The following is a 20,695-nucleotide window of genomic DNA, read 5'->3' on the forward strand; positions in this document are numbered from 1 at the left end:
GTGTCTCTTCACTATAATGATCTTCTTTCTTTTGGGTATGTATCTAGCAGTGAGATTGCTGGGTCATTTGGTAACTCTATTTTTAGTTTTTTGAGGAACCTCCAAACTGTTCTCCATCGTTGTACTAATTTACATTCCCACCAATAATGTATGAGGGCTCCCTTTTCTCCACATCCTTGCCAACGTTTCTTATCATTTGTATGCCTTCTCTGAGAAATGTCTACTTAGATCCTTTGCCAATGTTTTAATCAGGTTGTTTTAAGTTGTTGTTTATATATTTTGGATATCAACCTCTTATCAGATGTTTAATTTGTGAACATTTTCCCCCTTTCCATAAAGTGTCTCTTCATTCTGTTCACTCAGTTACTTATCTATGGCTTGCTTTCACCCTATAATGGCAGAATTGAATAGATGAGATAGAAACTGCATAGTCTACAAAGTCCAAAATATTTACTATTTGAACTTTTACGGAACTGGTTTTCAGAACACTACCACATGTAATGTCTCTTTCTGTAGGTATCATATGCAAAGGCACACAGTGTCCAATTCCCCTTAGTTTGTGATGTTAATTTTGATCACTCAGACAAGTTATTGACAGGTTTCTCTACTGTGTAGTTATGATTTTTCTCCTGCATCTTATCAGCAATCTATAGGGGAGACTTAAATGCCATGCACATCTCATTAAAAAACTTCATATCCACTCCCACCGAATTAACATCCACTGATTATTCTTTCCCATACCAACTTTTACTATGACTTTTGCAAAATGATTTTTCAACTCCAGCTATGACAGTCTGCATTCTATGTAGAGGCTTCCCTTCTCTGTATTTGTACCTGTCTGCTTTCAGTGTAAGCCTATGCATTCCTATTTTTTCAATAGTTTTTAATGTACTTCTTTCCTAAATTATTTTAATGCTCAAATTGTCCCATGTTTTACCAATGGGATCCCCTAGAAGGTGACTCCTGTGTTCTTTTGACATGACCCATCATTTTCTTGAGCCCTTCCTTAATTTGATATAACAAGATATACTCAGCTTATCTTTACTTTCCTTCTCTCAGTCATAGAATAAGTGAGTCCTCCAAGGAGCCCTGCTTCCTTTTCATATTACAAACCAGATCTGGGAATATGAGTGTTCTATGTGCTCACAACTACTGGGGTGTCTTAGCTTCTGGGCCCTTTCAGAAGAATCTACATCTATGTATTAACCTATTTATTTATGCATCTACACATGTATGTATCTATTTATCTAAGTAACCATAAACTCATACTGATACCTCCAATTGCAATCCATCCAGGGCAGGATTCTTCCTTGACTTCCCCATTTCATATCTGCAGTTCTCATCTTCCACATGGAGAACTCTGGTTCCCAAAAACAATACATTTACTTATTTTTCAGTCTAAAAATATATCTAAAACAATTTCAGAATTGCTTCACCTAAACCTTCAAAAAACAAACCTGAAAGATTTGTTTACAGTCCTTCCTCACATCTACACCTAGTCTGAGAGTATATAGTCAAATATTGTGTTCAAAAATCACTTGCATTAGTTCTGTTCACTCCCTTTCAGAATGATTATCCTATTCATTTGAAACACAGTTGGGTTCATTTGTTTCAGCTTACATTGTTTTATTTTTTTCTTCCTTTTTTATTTAATTGTTCAATATTTAAATGATTAATATGCTTCTAAAAATCAATGCTTCTAAAAATCAAGACTATTTTTTAAAAGAGTAAACACAGGTAAATATAATTTCATATCATATATTTACCATACCATTCTCTACCACCGCTTGTAAAATAACCAACATATTTGTTTTCTGGTTTATCTTTCCTGTGTTCATTTTTGCTCAAATAAGCATGCATAACTATATTTTACTTCCCTTACACAAAAAGTAGTACATGTATATATATATTACTACTTCATAGTGTGCGTGTGTGTATATATATAGTTGTGTATATATAGTTATATGCATAGTTTTGTGTGTGTGTGTGTGTGTGTATAAAACCTCACACTGGAGATAGTGCGCACCCTTGTTTTGCTCTTGAAGTCAATAGAAATGTTTCTTTCCATTATGAAGTATAAGATGCTAGCTTTGGGATTGAAACATATTTATTATGTTCATATAGTAGCCATCCATTCCCATTTTCTCAAGTGCTTTTATTAGAAATGTGATTTAATAACAATGGAAATAATCACATCATTTTTCTTCTTTGACCTACTAATATAGTGAGTTTTATTAATATTTCATAATAGTAATCCTTGGATGCCTGGTTATATATCCCACTTAATTAATGATCCTTATCTATTAATGTGTATTTATATTATTAAGTGGGATGTATAACCAGGCATCCAAGGATGGTTATTATAAAATATATTAATAAAACTCCACACACATTAAGACAAGAATGTGTTGGAGTGTTCATTTTATTTAGAATTTTGTGTTGATATTTAAGGAGGAAAGGTTTTATTTCATTTTTAATCATATAGATATGTAAATTTTCTATTTCTGTGTAGTGGGTTTAAGTGGTAATGTTATACTTCCCTTGTAAAACAAATTTGGAAGTTTTCCTTCCTTTTTTATTCTCTGAAACAACCTACACAGCATTGAGACTATCCTGCTATTAAGATTTTGCTAAATTTTTTCTGTGGTATCATCTAGGCCTGGTGCTTTCTCCACTTTTTCTATGGAAAGTGTTTTATGTACACTTTCTATATTTATTGGGTTCAATTTGGAAAATTGCTACTTTCTATGAAATAATTCATTTCTTCAACATTTTCAAATTTAACTGCATTGGTGTACAAGATAGTCTATTATTTTAATATCCTATCAATATTAATTCTCCCTTGTCATTTCTTATTTTGTGCATTTGTGCTTGCTCTCTCGTTTCTTGATTAAATGAGCTGCTGGCTTGTCTATTATTTTTTTTCAAAAAAATTAATCTATTTTTCTGTTCTTACATCATTAATTTCAGCTTTTATTTTTATTTTCCTCCTAGTTATGTAAAAAGTTACGCAGAAGTCTTTACTCGTTGTTTTAGCTATTTTTTTCTAGCTTTTTGAATTGGGAATGTGGTGCATTTATTTTCATTCATATTAATATAGTTGTTTAATATTATAAATATACTTCTGATAACTGCTCTAAATGTATCCCATACATTTTTATATATGTTGCTTTTATTATCACCATTTTTCAGAAATTCTGTAATTTTTCCTTGTATTTCCCCATTCACCCAACAGAAAGATTTTATTTAATATTCAGGTGTTTATTTTCAATACTTCCACTCTTGGGAAACTACTAATTTTTTATATAGTCAGTCAATTTTTGTGGGTTTTCCATGTGCACTTGGGAAGATAACATTCTCTATAATCAGGCTGTATTGTTCGATATACATCCTTAACTTCAACTTTATTAGTTACATTGCTTAGATTTTTTTAGGTATTTTCTTATTTTTATCTTGTCATGTATTGACAATAATGACGGACCTGTTTTGTACTGAAGTGACATTGTTTCTCTTCACTGCCTGTGGTTTTTGTTTTCTATAGGTGGTTGCTGGGTTGTCTGGTATATAGGTAAATTCTTCTAATATATATGATATCAATTTGGTGAATTGTGGGTTTTAGTAATTATAAGGTATTCTTGTCTCGTATAATGTTTCGATATTCCCTACTGTCTTATTGTAATCATTCACCTATGAAATCTTTATCTGTTCCTTTATTTTCATCGTTTCTGAATCAATATGTTATAAATGTCTCCTAAATAATGCATAGATTTGTGTTTTGTTTTATGCAGCAGGTTGAAATGTTTTGTTTTAATAAGCAAGTTAATCCCATTCCCATGTACTGATATTATGGTGAATCTCAACTCTGTCACAGAATTTTATGTTACAATTACTATGTGTATTATAACACATTTTTCTGAATTTTTTTCCTATTTGATATTTGCTTATTTCTTTTGGTATGTAAGAACGTTTATATCTTTGTTCCAGTGTTTTCCTTTGTGTATATACCTTTCATAGTGCCCTTAATTCTCATCTTTCTTACCTAATTTTATTATCTGTTCTGTCAGTTTTAATCCTCAGTATACCTAGAACAATAGTCATCAGCATTTATCATGGTTCAATGGTTCCTTTTAGTTGCTTTATCGCATCATGTTATAAGTAATTTACACAATAAAAAAGTGTCAGTCAAAAACTACCTTTTGCAGATTCCAAAAAGAATTTAAATATAGCAAACCTCTTTGTATTAAAGAAGTGTTGGGGCATATAAACATAATAAAAAATAAAACCATATTGTTCACTCATTGAATCTTTGAATTTGAAAAAATTCATTTAGGATATCATTTCCTGAAGATCCACAGTCTGAGATTTAAGTAAATGATCAATTACACTATCACCAGAGTTTACAGTCTGCTATCTGTCTCTTTGCATTGCTATTTGTCTCTCTGCATTCATCTTCTTCTTTGTGTAATAACTGTGAAAGATCTTTCAACTTTTTACTAGTATGGGCAGAAAATGAAAAATTCTAAATTCTCAACTGTGTTCAACAAAAAATAAAAGTGGGCTACAATGATGGTACTTTGTCTTCTTGTATGCCTTCTTTATAGGTAATAAAATACTTTGGGCACTACAATAATACAACTAAAGGATCACAGTTTTTTCACTGTGGCATCATCTTTCTAAAAAGCTTCTGTTTTATTGTTAATTTTTAGCATAGTTGTAAATAACTGATAAGCAATGAATTAGTTCCTAAAATGATAAATAGCAAAATGCTTCAGAACATAGAAAATAACAACATTTAAATTCTACAGTGTATCTTAGATTTTTAAAAGAGTGCAACAGACCCATCTGGTAATTACAGACAGAATATTTTATTCTGATTTTTTTAACAAGTAAATGTTCTCTTTGTTCTTTGAAAGACTTCTAAGAAAAAATAAAATGTATAAAATAATAGTCTTCACAAATAGGTAGGCCTGCTCAGAAAACAAACTAAAAACTAAAATTGGGTCCAATAGACCTTGATGGAATATGAAGTATTAAACGGCATCTTTTGATTACTATCTATTACATATGCAGCTGTCAATGTTCTTTTTTTTTTTTTTTTTTTGAGACGGAGTCTTGCTCTGCCGCCCAGGCTGGAGTGCAGTGGCCGGCTCTCAGCTCACTGCAAGCTCCGCCTCCCGGGTTCACGCCATTCTCCTGTCTCTCAGCCTCCCGAGTAGCTGGGACTACAGGCGCCCGCCTCGTCGCCCGGCTAGTTTTTTGTATTTTTTTAGTAGAGACGGGGTTTCACCGTATTAGCCAGGATGGTCTCGATCTCCTGACCTCGTGATCCGCCTGTCTCGGCCTCCCAAAGTGCTGGGATTACAGGTTTGAGCCACCGCGCCCGGCCAATGTTCTTATCTCTGATTTCCCCTTTCCTCTCCCTTCTCTCATTTTTAACTGCATTGTTTCTACTTGGACAGAACGTGTAACATTTGCACACTTAGTTGTCTACCCATATTCCCACCTTTATTTTAGTCTCAGCTCTAAAATTAAGTATGTGAAATGTTTTCCAACAATCTTTTACCTGAAGTGTTCCCATTTATCTGTTCATTAGATGAAGCTCATTCTCCAGGACAGGGATTGGAAAATTACAGCCCATTAACTCCACCAATTGCTTTTGTAAATCAGGTTTTATTGGACATAGCCACACTCACCCTTTTATGCAATTTATACTGTTTGTATACAGTTTCAATGGAAGAACTGAGTAGTGACAACAGAGTCAACAGAATTTAGTAGGGTACAAAGCCTAAATTACTTACTATCTGAACCTTTACCTAAAAACATCTGCACACCTCTACCCTAGTATATGAATTTCTCAGGTAAGGGCACACACATACAGTATTAACCGAGTTTTTCTATGTTCAAAATTATTTTTGATAGCCTTGACACCTGAGGTACAATTTGGCAAGACATAAAACCCTTGGTCTATACTTTCTTAAGTCTCTTGAAAATTTTGTTCCATGGTTGTTTTGATCTGTATGCTGCTTTTGAAAAATCTGAAACTAATCTAATCTCTTGCTTGTAAGATATTTCATCTTTCTGCTGGAAAATCCTAAGGATTCTTTTCTTCATCTCTTAAAATGTATAGTTTATCAGGATATGCCTCAAAATGGCTACGGTGGGTATATTTTACCAGCTACCAAACCCAAAAGCTCAAAAGCAAGGAAATGGGTAAATAAATTGTGGTAGAGTTATACAATGAATAAAATACTAAATATAAAGAAGTTAACTGTAGCAATATATAATGACATAGATGAATCTTGGTAATAATCGTGGTAAACAAAATCAAAGAAAGCCTGAGAAAATGGCATAAATACGACCTTTTTATAAAGGTCAAATACAAGCAAACCAGATGATATGTGCATGTATATGTAATAAAGCTATTTTTAAAAACAAATATACAATAAGAATTTCTGGATTTCAGAATAATAGAAAGTTGAAAAAAAATTCAACATTTTTTTTAAATGAACATGATTTTAAAGAGAAAACTTAAAGGAATACAGCAAATGGACTTTTTAACAAATAAATATCCTTCCATCAAATACACTTCGGGGGTATTTTGCTAGTAAGATACAATTACTTCTACGTTGACAGCATAATAACCAAAAAAAGTTGAGTCTGAGTTAGCATAATTCAAAAAGAAATTTAAAAGAATATACAACAAAAATATTTTCTTTAATAAATAGGAAGACATACATAAATAAGGGTGCTGCGTATTAAAAAATTAGAACAGCTACTTTTGAAAGATGATAAATATATCAATCTTTAGCATTAAGAGAAAATGCAACATTAAAGATGACCATGTGATATTAAAATTTAAAAATTCAAGAATAAGCATAGTAGAAATGGAGTGAAGGATCTAATTCCGTGCTATTCTGAAATGTTTATACTTCTGCCAACATTTTTCTCCACTAATAAAGTGTGAAATCCTCTCACAAGACACTTCTTCCTCTCAGCTTCCAGAATAAGAACATATTAAGGATCATTTTGGTCAAAAGTTATATTTGAATCTCTAAAAAATCAATAGTAGCTACTGTATCAGCCAGGGTTCTGACAGGAAATAAATAATGTGCTCAAAATAAAGTATCTAATAAAAGTAAAAAGTATACTTTATATATGATACTTATATTAAAGTATCTAATAAAAGGCTATTTATAAAGGTATGACCAGGGCAATATCCTGAGACCTACCACAATAGGAAGCCTTTACCACCCATTGGCCTTAAAAAAGCAAGAGGAGGGAGTGTTTCCAGAATTCCTAGAGAATAGCTATATGAAGACACCTGACAGTTCAGCCTTCAATAGAGCAACACAACTAACCCAAGGTTATCCAGCAGGGAGAAAGTTGGTGGAATAAAATACCTCAACCCCACTCATCTCCCACCATCAGATCTACCATCACTGGCTCAGCCTACCTGGAAGCCAGAGGGCATGGAAACAGGATGGAAAAAAATAAAAGGTGGATGTGGAGAGACAAATGGAGAACATCAAGCACAGCATGTTATGAGTCACCACTAGAAGGAGAATAATAATTATGTATAGTACACAATTTAAATAAGTTGGTTAATATACTAAAAACAAAGTCAAGAAACACAGAATCACACTTTTAAGGAAAGTATGCTGAAAACCCTATTTATTCATCCACAAATATTTATCAAGCATTTAATATACGGCCCTTTACTAGAAAGTATACACACAGGAGGTATGTTGCAGAATTCCTGCTCTAAAACTTCTTAGAAAAAGAATATAAATTTTTTTAGAAAAAAAAAGAGTACCCATATAAAACAGCATATATGTAATTAATAAACAATGGAAATATATTTCTAACAGTCCGGAAACTAGGAATTTCAAAATCAAGGTGCTGACTGATTTGGTGTCTTCTGAGAGCTACGCTCTGCTTCAAGATGGTGCTTTGTTTGCTATGTCCTCCAGAGGGGAAGAATGCTGTGTCCTCACATGACGGAAGGATGGAAGGCCAAAAGGACGCAGCTAGCTCCCTCCAGCACTTTTTGTAAGGCACTAATCCATTCATGACAGCAGAGTCATCCTGACTTAATCACATCCCAAAAAGCCCCACCTCTTAATACTACCACACTGGGGATTAGGTTTCAACATGAATTTTGGAGGGGACATACTCAAACTGTAACATGTCATATTCATTTAAAAACAAAAGGACACTGGAGCTTAGAGGAAAATAAAACAACTTCCAGAAAATGAAAAATGCAGGAAATAAAGCTGTGGATTTACAAGTCTTTTCATCACTATACAATTATGAAGGCCACTTCCACTCGGTGACAAACAAAAGCATGTGGAACCTTTACTGCAAGCTGATTCCTTCATTATACATTTTCTGGATTTTTCCAATAATTTTGAACATAAATCTTGTTGTCACTGTCACACCTAAGCACTTGACAACCCGACATCACTTTTAGAAGCTGTACTCTAGGATGCTCTCACAAAAAAGTTCCCTTCCTTGGCCAGGCACAGTGGCTCATGCCTGTACTCCCAGCACTTTGGGAGGTCGAAGCAGGCAGATCACTTCAGCTCAGGAGTTTGAGACAGGCATGGCGAAACCCCATCCCTACTAAAAATACAAAAATTAGCTGGGTGTAGTGGTGCGTGCCTATAATCCCAACCACTTGGGAGGCTGAGGTGGGAGGATCACTTGAACCCAGGAGGCAGAGGCTGCAGTGAGCTGAGATCGTGCCACTGCATTCCAGCCCCTGTGACAGAGTCAGACTCTGTCTCAAAAAAAAAAAAAAAAAAGCACAGCTCCCTTCCAGATTTATTTGTGTATGCTTCACACAAGCTATTTTCTTAATTAAGTATTCTGTTGTCTTACCTCTATAAACATTTTCATATTAATCAAGCCACACTGGATGACACAGTACTTTGTAATCTTAGAACTTTGGGATGTCGAAACAGGCAGATCACTTGAGCTCAGGAGTGCGAGACAGGCACGGAAAAACCCCACTTCTACTAAAAATGGGTGGGTTCTCTACTAAAAATGGGTGGGTTTTGGAGACATAGTCCATGGGACACATCAACTGACAGGGTTAATAGTTAAAGAAGAAAATTTCAGAGATTATGTGTCAACTATAGCCTAGACCCTTAAATGGCTGCCTTCTCATCCTTGTATCACTTCTCAACTCCCCTAACAGTGTTACCTACACTTTCCCAAATAAAATTCTTTCACTGAAATCCTTGTCTCATTGTCTGCTTCTGTAAAAATCCAAGCTAAAAAGGATCCTACATTTCTTGACAGTTTCTGCTCACTTTGTGCTTTCCTTTTCAAACACATTTCCTTGAAAGAGCTGGCTCCACTCATCATTTCCACTTCTACTCCTCTCATTCCCTATTAAATCTAATATTGTGAGACTTTCACCCCACCAATACACCGAAACTGTTCCTGTCAAGATCACCAATGACTGTACAGTGCTAAATTTAATGATCAGTCCTTAGTAATCATCGTACTTGAAGCATCAGCAGAATGTGGCTCCGTTGATAACTTTCCCACTTCATATTCTTTCTGCACTTGGCTTACACTTCACCGTACTGTTCCTTGCTTATCTTCCTTTTCTCCCCTACCTCTTATTATTCGAGGACCCCATAGCTCAATCCTTTTATTCTCCTTTTTATCTACAACCACTTCATTAGTGATCTGATCTAGTCTCTTGGCTTTAAGAACTCCCAAGAACTCCCAAATTTACACCTTCAGCCCAAATCATTCTCTCTAGGACTCCAGTAAGGATATGGTACTTTACTAGAAAGTATACACACAAGGAGCTATACAGCAGAATTCCTGCTCTAAAACTTCTAAGAAAAAGAATATAAATTAAAAAAAAAAAAAAAGAGCACCTATAGCAGCATATATATCCAACTGTCTGCTTGACATTTTCTCTTTGACATCTAGTGGCTATCTCACGTACAACATGTCCAAACTCAACTTCTCATCTTCAAAACACCTTCGCCCCAAATCTGCTTCACAATCTTCTACATATCAGTTGATGGCAATTTCATCTTTCCAGCTGCTCAGGCCAAAAATTTTGCAATCACCCTTGGTTTCTCTCTTTTATCTCACACTCTACATCTAAACCCTCAGCAAACACTACTGGCTCTACTTTTTTAAAAAATCAAACAAATCAACTAATTCTCACCATCATTTTTGGACCAGATTACTGTTAACAACTTCCTAACTATCCTCTTCCTGTTCTTTCTTTCATAAAGTTTATTTACAACATGCAGCCAAAACAATTCACATAAAAATTATCTCATTTGCTCTGATCAAAATCTTGCAGTGTTTCCCCATTTCACTCAGATGAAAGACAAAGGTCATACAAAAACCTGGTGATCTAGCTCCTTATTACTTTTCTAATCTCATCGCTTTAGTTTTATTCTCCTGCTGTCACTCTTCTCTAGACTCCATATTATCCCTTAAACATGCCATACATGTTCTCACCTTACAGTCTTTGTACTAGCTGTTCCCACTTCCAAGGAACACCATTCTCCCAGATATCTACACAGCAAACTCCTTCATTCCTTTAAGTCTTTGCTCAAAATTCACTTTCTCATTCAGGCCTATCCTGGCCTTCCTATTTTAAAATGTAGCCACCTCCCACCCCCAGTAGTTTCAACTGCCTTACCTTGCTCTATTTCTAAAAAACGTATTATCTACCAACAAATCATATGCATGCTTATTATGTTTATTATACGTATGCCTGTGCTAGAAATAAGTCCTGCAAAGGTAACGCTAAATGCCTGATGCACCATTTGCTGATATCCATTACTGCATGTTCCTAGAATCAAATAGAATCAGAAATGTACTCCTATAAGCCACAAACTCAATCCAATGTTTGGAGGTACTCCTTAGCTCAATAGATACCCTAAAAAACATGAAACAGTGATGTCAATGCCATAAACAGCTATAGATATCTACAGTCTCAACAGTTAGAAAGTATTCTCTAGTATCTTAGATTATTTTAATGTTAATGCATAATGCTCAAACTAACATAATTAAAGATAAGTAAATTAGATGTTTTCTTTGTTCTAGATCAGATTATGACAAAATCTCCAAGGAGATTTCATAGTACTGGTACAGAACCAGTAATATCTCACAATTATTTGCAATGTTATTAAAAGTTGAGTAAGTGATCATTTTGAGGTATGTTAAGTGAAAGTTTATCTCTTTTTAAAATGTCTACATTATGGTGAAATCAATATCCTTCATCAGAATATATTTCAGAGTAAATTTTTAATCTAGTAAAATACCCTGTTTTCATGAATTATCCTGCTATATTTTTGGCTGACTTTTCAGTGACCTTCCCCACAATACTAGTTAAAAAGATAATCTGTTTTTTAATACAAAAACATTTAGGTTCTTAATTTTTTAGAAACTTCAAACATATAAGGATATTTAAAGTAAATCCAACCTGCATTTGGGTAGCTGATACCATTAAAATCAGTCAGGAAGAAGAGGCTAAACTAGCATCACAGCATAGTAGTTCTAAAAAAAAAAAAAAAAAAAAAGGAAAAACACAAAAAACTAGTCTCTGTGGAGATAACAAGCATTTACTTTATAACTAAGATAATAAATCACCCCTTCCTTATATTCAAAGCAGCCCTACTTAATATAGGATCATTCCCTAAAGTAACACTTTTCTATAGTGAACTTAATTATTCTGATAGCATCTTTAAACTGCATTTACCCATCCTTTTGTACTCTTTTCTTTGAAAGTACTATAGATTATCTTATGACACCACATACTTTCAACATGCAAGCAGCAAATTCAAAATGCATTAGGGATAAGTAAAGTAATATATTAATTTTTCTACTAAGAAATAATTTTACAGAAAGTTTGTTGGGTTTTGCTTTGTACTTCGATAATTCACAGAATGTTAAACTGCTCATGGTTTATCTATTATTCTTATAAAACTCATCAATAATGTATTCTTCCCATTTTCATCTTACACTACATTCTTAAGTATGCCTGACAAGTAATACAGTTAGTAAGACAAAAATCAAGCCAAAAATACCCTACTGATAAATTTATTTAGACACAGTATTTTGGTTGTAAAATAAGCCAAAAGAAACTCAATATAAAAATATGCTTAGATTATCTAAAACAGAATTGGCATTCTATAATCAGATTATCCCAAATCAAACAAAAATCTACCAGCAGATGAATATATATCAGCTAACAACCTATATCAATATTTATCACTAATAGTTGATCAGAATAAACCCATCGTGCTTTCCTGGCCACCCTCGGAAAGCATAACCACCATTACATCTGATGGCTGAATGGGACGAACATTCAATAAAGGAAACTATGAAGCACATGAAATATATTCGGCAAACTGTAAATTATAAACTATATTCAGTAAGGATGACATATACTAATCAGGTGGCCTAGAGATTCCATTTTAATGGCCAACATTGAAGGTGGGCCCATGTAGGTATAAGATTAGAGAGTATCTATATAAAGTCAAGATCCTTGAAGATGTACATCCTCAATGAAAAAGTGAGTTTTTAAAAATATGCTCCGTGGAGGCAGACAGATAGCATCTATTTCAGCCTTGGTTCCACATAAACAAAACAACTGTTCCCCCTGGGAACTTTGGGCCATTTACTAGATATCACGCTACTTTGGGGTATGAATTTTCCCTATATATAATGTCCAAAAAAAAAAATATGCCAAATTTCAATTTAAGTTGGATCAGGGTTGGTAGGGCCCTAGAAGCATACTCTCTCTCTCTTAAGAGCAGGTGTAGGCAAAGTAAGGCCCAAAGGCTAAATCTAGCCCACCACCTGTTTTTGTAAATAAATTTTTATTGAACATAACCATGCCCATTTGTTTATGTATTGTCTATGGCAACTTTCATGCTACAAGGCAGAGTTAATTAGTTGTGACAGAGATTGTATGACCAATAAAGCCTAAGATATTTACTATCTGGTCCTTTATAGAAGCCTTTTGCTGACCCCTGTAAATAAATGTAATACTTACTGTTTAATTTATTTATAATATAAAATGATATAATTATTATTATATCATCGTGCTTGAAACAAAACAAAAATAACTAAAACAGTGAAAAACAGTATCCTATAAATTGGAGGCTGATCAAAGAATAAGAGTATTGCTTAACTTTAGACTAAGTTAAGTATTCATTTTAAAATTTCAAAAGTCAAAACCTGTGTTTCAAGGACAAACATGGTGACAGTTTAGTTCTGAATCTCCCCCATCTTCCCTGGAAAAAGAAATAGAAAACAAAAGGAAAACACGGGGAAAGTGGATGAAGTGAAAGGAAAAGAAAATTACATTTCCAGAGAAATTATGAGGGTAAAAAAATAAAATTCCTCATAAAGTCCAGATTAGGTATGAATGTACAAACATCAAGTGCAATCAAAAGAGATAAACAGAAGCAGCCACAAAATTGCTGAAAGGGTGATGAGAAACAAGTAGCATAGAAGAAACTAATGGAAGCAGATCTCAAAACTTACCATACCCATCCCACAAAAAAAAAAACAAAGTAAGGGGAAGGGGAGCCCTAAACGTGTGAAGAGGTATAATTAAAAACAAACCAACAAAAAAGGCAAGAATGACTTTTGAAAATATAAGACATGCACAGAAAATTTACAGAAAAAAAGGAATCACAAAGCAAAATTCAACTCTCTCTTGTATGCAAGAAATACATTTTTTTAAAAAGTGATTCTAAAACACTAAACAATCATAACCATAAAGGGATAAGCAAAGGTATACTAGGAAAAGACTGACCAAAAAAAACAAAACAATGGCAATATTAATAATGGATGAGGTAGAATTCAGGGCAAGAAAACATTAAACAACAAATCACTTTATAATATTAAGTAATACAATTTACAATAAACACATAACAGTTATTAATATCTGTAATAGCAACTTCTATAAAACATAAATTCCAGAATATATAAGGAGAAACAGGAAAAATAGACTAACACTTTAAAATTTTACTTCAACTTTCACAGCAAGATAGATCAAGAACAAAAAATACTAAGTCAGTAATAGAAGGCCTAACAATATAATCACTAAAGTCAATATTATAAATAAATAATATCAAATTCCATACCTTGATATTATTGGATTTATCTTCTTCTCAAGTGCCTATCAAATATTTATGAAAACTGAGCCACAAAGAAAATTTCAATAAATTTAAAAAGTAGAAATAATACCAACATTTCCTGAGCACTATAAAACCAAAAATTAATAGCAAAATCAGAAAATTGTCTTTCTACAGAGAACATCTGTTAACTGATTCAAAAGTTGGAATAACTCAGCCACACATCTGCCTCAACATTATCATGAGTTTGTTATGACAATAATGTATGTAAGCAAGCGTATTCAACGTAGCATTGCTTATTAACCATTACCCTCCAACGTGTTCCCATCAATAGCCATTCTCCTCTGATTACTTCTATTTTCTCAGTAAAACAAGAACTAAGGTCATCAATTGAGAGTGATGATAGAGAAGGAAGTGTCTGAAACTTGAGGAGAGAGGAAAAGGTATGAAATAGTCATCCAGGAGAGCTGGGAGAGAGACCAAGCTAGACTGGCAAAAGTTTCAGGTGTCATTAAGGGCCAACTTGACATAAGTAATTATAAACTTACAGCTAAGTAAGTATCAGACATCATTTTAAAAAAAACAACTTGAGAATGGTAATTACGAAATTTAAAGCTGGGTAGGTTTAGAAGTATGGGTAGGGTTAGAAGTACAGATAAAAAAGGTAGGGTTAGAAATATGGACAAAAAAGAGTGAGAGAGTGGAAAAACTGATAGTCTCAACAGACTAAAGGCTCTGGTAAGGTCAAAGAATTGTCGGAGTGTGGGCACTAGAAATAGTAAGCTAGAGAGATGAGTGGTACTTGAAAAGTAAGGTATTTCAAATGGAAATCATGGACTCATTGTACTGGAATAACAAGGTCTAGAATGTAACAATGGAGAGAGTGGCTCAAGGAGGATGGAAAACAAAATCTTTGGTAGATCAAGAAATTGAAAGGCCAGGTAGGAGAAGTACTCAAGTGCATATTTACAACATAAAAATATCTGCCTTATGTATTCTGGACACAGTGACAGTAAGCCAGAAACTAAAATCCTCAAGAAATAAAACACAGCCATATGAGAGCAAAAGATGAGTGCAGAAAGGTGAAGTAATAGGTGTTATATTCTGATGATGTAAGAGTCAAAGCCAGGCAATTTAAAGGAGGAGGAATTGAGAATACAGTGAAAATGGCAACAAGAAGTAAAGGGGATATATAAACCACCTTCAACCCAGCTGTACTGAGAATATGTAAACAAAAACAGCCATCACTTGAAAGGACTGCAAGGGAAACAGTGAAATATTTTGAAGGGGAGTCTCGGTCAGGAAACGAGTTTTCTCATTAAGTCTGCACAAGGACTCTAAATAGTTGTATATATAGTTGTCCATACACAAAAGAGCCAAGAATTTGAGTTCATAATACTGGCCAGAGCCAGAAAAGAATTATTTTCTTGAATCTGAATAACCACCATGGGGTATATATTTGTAAACAAACTAAAAACAATAAAAAAGGTTCCCACTGTTTTAAAAAATGTTATAAATAATTCAAAAAAATTAAGTACCAGAAAAACAAAAAGGAGTAAAAGTATAGTACAGAAACTCACATGCAGATTGCCCTAGTCACCTTCACCTTCACGTAACAGGTAATAATCTCTTGTAGAAGCCAGCAGACTACCCTTGAGAAGCTGACTTTAAAGAAGTAATACATACATAAAGATATAGCAGTAAGATTAGAAATAGAATGCTAAAAATGAAAAATCCTGAAATCGTGCAATGCATAGTAAAGAGATTGGGATAGTTTCATTGCTTGGTTCATAAATAAAATCCAAAGAAATAGCACCACCTACTGGAATTTCACATATTTTTTTAAAAATTCACAAATCTTAGAAAATGAGACTATTATGTAATATTTCCCCTCATTTGGTTAGAAAGGTAACCTTAAATATTAAAGAACAAAATCTAACATAATCAAAAAAGTTTATATTAAAAATTACCAATTCTCAGCTTATAATTTCAATCTCAAATAACTCACCATTTTGACTAAATTAATATGAAGATTTTATTAAAGAGAAAAACATTAAAGAAGATTTTATTAAAGAGAAAAACATTCCCAATCAATAAAAAAATTACAATTTTTAAGTAACTCACAGATATGGTATTCCTGTATGCTGCTTGTATAACCATATATTGCAGAATATCCAAATATTATGATCATGACAACATCTCTACTATCCAACTCCATAATATGTGCTGAATGTCCCTCCACAGCATACTGCTGACCATGTCCAAGAACAGTAGGAGTTTTTGTACTCCATGACTGACTATGTATGTTAAAAACCCATAATTCATCTGTGACATTGCCATCATTTGTTTCAATTCTGCCTCCATACATAAAGATGTTTTCCTGTAAATTAAAATACATATATTAATAGACAAAATAATGTTATATCAACACATATTAATTAAAAATAAAGGTTAAATTTACATAAAATTTTAGTAATTGCTCACAACATGCATAAGGCATTGTTCTTATTTGTAAAAAGTAATAAGAACACATGAATAATGACAACTAATGCTTTTATATACAAAAAGGAGGGAAAGAGCAAAGCTTTCAAAAAGCTACTTTAAAATACATTTTTTAACTATTACATTATATACTCAATTAAGTATGCTTTTAATTATCATACAGGAAGACAACACTAAACTACCGCTTTAAGAATGGAAAACACAATAAGCTAATCAAGAACTTAAAATTTATGGGTGAGGTAGTCCTATAACAAAGAATAATGTACTCCTCCCATATAACTGAAGAGTAACAAACTAAGTTGCTGATTAATGTTACTCATAGTCTTTTCAATATTCGAATCATCTGAGTCCCCAGTGGTTACGTTTGAATTTTACCATCTCCTTGTACTGCTTTGTGCTATTCTCAGTTATGCATTGTTTTCATCAAGTGCTCTTCACCAAAAAGGCATATCACATTTGTGCATCACATAGAGTACACCTCTGTTACCATTTCTAATGGCTATGGACAGACACCACGTGCCTTCAGTTCACCTTTGGTAAATCCTTACAGAACTTTTAAATTATACAAATTATTTCAAATGTATATGATGGAAATAAATGGTACACAAATGATGTAAATTATTATTATTTCAACAAATTAGAAATAGAAAAAAAATTTTCCAACCTGACAAAAGATATTTAAGGAAACCCACAGCTAACATTATACCTAACAGTGAAAGACCAGATACATTTCCCTAAGGTCAGGAACAAGATAAGCATGCCTGCTTTTGCCACTTATATTCAACTTTATACTGGATGTTCCAGCTAGAGGAAAAACTAAATAAAGACATCCAGCTTGGAAAGAAGTAGTAAAATATTTCTATTTGCAGATGATCTGATCTTGTATATAGAAAAGTCCTTAAAAATAAAAAAAAAACACTTAGAGCTAATAAATGAATCAGCAATATTACAGAACATAAGATCAATGTACAAAAAGTAAATTACAATTCCATACACTTGCAATGAACAACCCAAAAGTGAAATTGGGAAAATAATTACATTGACATAAGTATCCAAAAGAATAAAATATTTATGAATAAATTTAATAAAGGAAGTCCAAAACTTATACTCTGAAAATTACAAAACACTGTTTAAATAAATTTTTAAAAGATATAAATAAATGAAAAGATCCCATGTTTATGGGTCTGAAGACTTAACATTGTTAAGATAATACTCTCCAAATTGATTAAGAGGATAGTACTCTCCAAATTGATCTCAGATTCAACACAATCCCTATCAAAATCTCAGCTGGCTTCTTTGTAGAAACTGACAAATTGATTCCAAAATTCATATGAAATTGCAAGGGATGCAGAACATCAGAACATTCTTGTAAAAGAACAAAACTGGAGTACTCACACTTCTCAAAAACTTACTGCAAAGCAAAGTAATCAAGATAGGCTGGGCATGGTGGCTCACGACTATAATCCCAGCACTTTGAAAGTCTGAGGCAAGTGGATCACTTGAGGTCAGGAGTTCAAAACCAGCCTGGCCAACATGGTGAAACCCTATCTCTACTAAAACTACAAAAAAAATAGCTGGGCATGGTGGCAGGCACCTATAATCCCAGCTACTCAGAGGCTGAGGCAGGATAATCGCTTGAACCCAGGAGGCGGAGGTTGCAGTAAGCCGAGATTACACCACTACACTCCAGCCTGGGAGATAGAGCAAGACTCTGTCTCAAAAAAAAAAAAAAAAGTAATCAAGACAGAGTGATACTGGGATAAATCCATGGAATAGAACTGAGAGTCCAGAAATAAACCCATACATCTAAGGCCAATTGATTTTTGACAAGAGTACCAAGACTATTCAAAGATAAAAAAACAGGTCTTGTGAACAAATGGTGCTAGAACTGGATAGTCAGATGCAAAAAAAAAAAAAAAAAAAAAAATGAACTTGCACCCTTACTGCATACTATATACAAAACAACTCAAAATAGGTCAAACAACTAAATGCAAGAATCAGAGCTATAAAACTCTTAAAAGAAAAAAAATTGGGTTAAGTCTTTATGACCTGAGATTTGGCAGTGAATTATTAAATATGACACCAAAACACAAGCAATAAAAGGAAAAAAAGCTAAATGGGACTTTATCAAAATAAAGTCCAATTTTTTGTGTTTAAAGAGATAACATCAAGAAAAGTGAAAACAGCACACGAAATGGGTGAAAATATTTGCGAATTATATACCTGATAATGGCTTGCATCTAGAACATATAAAGAATTCTTACAACTCAATAATAAAAAGACAACCTAATTTTAAAATGAGCAAAGGACTTGAACAGACATTTCTCCAAAGACAATACACAAATGGCCAAAAAGCACACAAAAAGATGCCCAACATCATTAGTTAACAGGGAAATACAAATCAAAACCACAATGAGATAATACCTCACCCCACTAGGATGGCAATAATCAAAAAAGAAGATACTATTAAGTGTTGGCAAGGATTGGCCGGGCGCGGTGGCTCAAGCCTGTAATCCCAGCACTTTGGGAGGCCGAGACGGGTGGATCGCGAGGTCAGGAGATCGAGACCATCCTGGCTAACACGGCGAAACCCCGTCTCTACTAAAAAATAGAAAAAACTAGCCGGGCGAGGTGGCGGGCGCCTGTAGTCCCAGCTACTCGGGAGGCTGAGGCAGGAGAATGGCGTAAACCCGGGAGGCGGAGCTTGCAGTGAGCTGAGATCCGGCCACTGCACTCCAGCCTGGGCGACTGCGAGACTCCGTCTCAAAAAAAAAAAAAAGTGTTGGCAAGGATGTATAGAAATAGAAACCTTCATATATGGCTGGTGGGAATGTAAAATGATGCAGCAACTTTGGGAAACATTCTGTCAGTTCTTCAAAAAGTTAATTTGACCCAGTAAGTCCACCCTTATGTATATACCCAAAAGAAATGAAAACATATGTCCAGACAAAATCTTACACAGAAATGTTGTTAGTAGCATTATTCATAATAGCCAAAAGGTGGAAACAACTCAAATGTCCCCAACCAATAAATAAACATGTTATATATCCATACAATGTAATACTATTTAGCCATAAAAAGGAATGAAGAAGTATTAATACATTCTACAACATGGATAAACCTTGAAATTATGCTAAGTGAAATATGGTAATCATAAAATATATAGTATATGACTTCATTTATATGAAATGTCCAGCATAGACCAATATATAGAGAAAGAAAGTAGCTTTGTGACTGCTTAAGGCTAGGGAAGATGAGGAAGTCTGGGGTGATACCTAAAGGGTACAAAGTTTCTTTGTGAAGTGGTGAAAATATTCTAAAAGTGATTACACAACTCTGCAATCTTACATAAATATGCAACAAATGGTTGCACAACTCTGAATATACTAAAAACCCCACTGAATTGTACACTTTAAATGAGTGAACTGTATGGTATATCAATTATATCTCATTAAAGGGAAATAAAAATAAAACAGGACAAAAAATGTATGTATATGTTTTCATATGTAGAAATATTTTTATTTTACTTTTACAACACACAAATGCATGGATAAACAGGTGGTAGTTTGTTCTTTATACTGCTCCCATGCTTTCCAATATTTTTTACAACAGCACAGAAAACATACAAATTCATATTTAGATGGCCTAGCCAAAGGCGACAAAATACATGAATTTTTATTGATTCAAAATGAAAACCAATTAATGTCCTGTCATTTTAATCATGCTAGATTTATGAATCCCACAAATACATAAAAATAACTAATGTCAATACAATCCCTGTCAAAATCCCAACATTTTTGCAGGAATAGAAAACTCAACCCTAAAATTCATATAGACTTTCAAGGGGCCCTGAATAGCCAAAACAATCTTGAAAAATAAAAACAAAGTAGGAAGTATTACACTTCTTAACTTCAAAACTTATTAAAAAGCTACAGTAACCAAAATAGTAAGGTACTAGCATAAAGACAGACACATAGATCAATAGAATAAAATAGAGAGTCCAGAAAAAAAAAAAAAACCCTCATATATATGGTCAAATGACTTTCAGCTAGGGTGCCAAG

General features: G+C 33.6%; 1 protein-coding gene across 1 annotated transcript in view; it reads right to left on the bottom strand.

The window, feature by feature from the left end:
- Nucleotides 1-20,695, bottom strand: part of ATRNL1 (attractin like 1) — an 852,984-nt gene that overhangs the window by 761,296 nt on the left and 70,993 nt on the right. Inside the window, exon 8 of the mRNA XM_033181738.1 lies at nt 16,257-16,512. Within this exon, the coding sequence (XP_033037629.1) occupies nt 16,257-16,512 (256 nt within the window). The remainder of the gene's footprint in view (nt 1-16,256; nt 16,513-20,695) is intronic.

Source organism: Trachypithecus francoisi, unplaced genomic scaffold, assembly GCF_009764315.1.
Source record: "Trachypithecus francoisi isolate TF-2019V2 unplaced genomic scaffold, Tfra_2.0 Contig01579, whole genome shotgun sequence".
Classification (NCBI taxonomy): Eukaryota; Metazoa; Chordata; class Mammalia; order Primates; family Cercopithecidae; genus Trachypithecus; species Trachypithecus francoisi.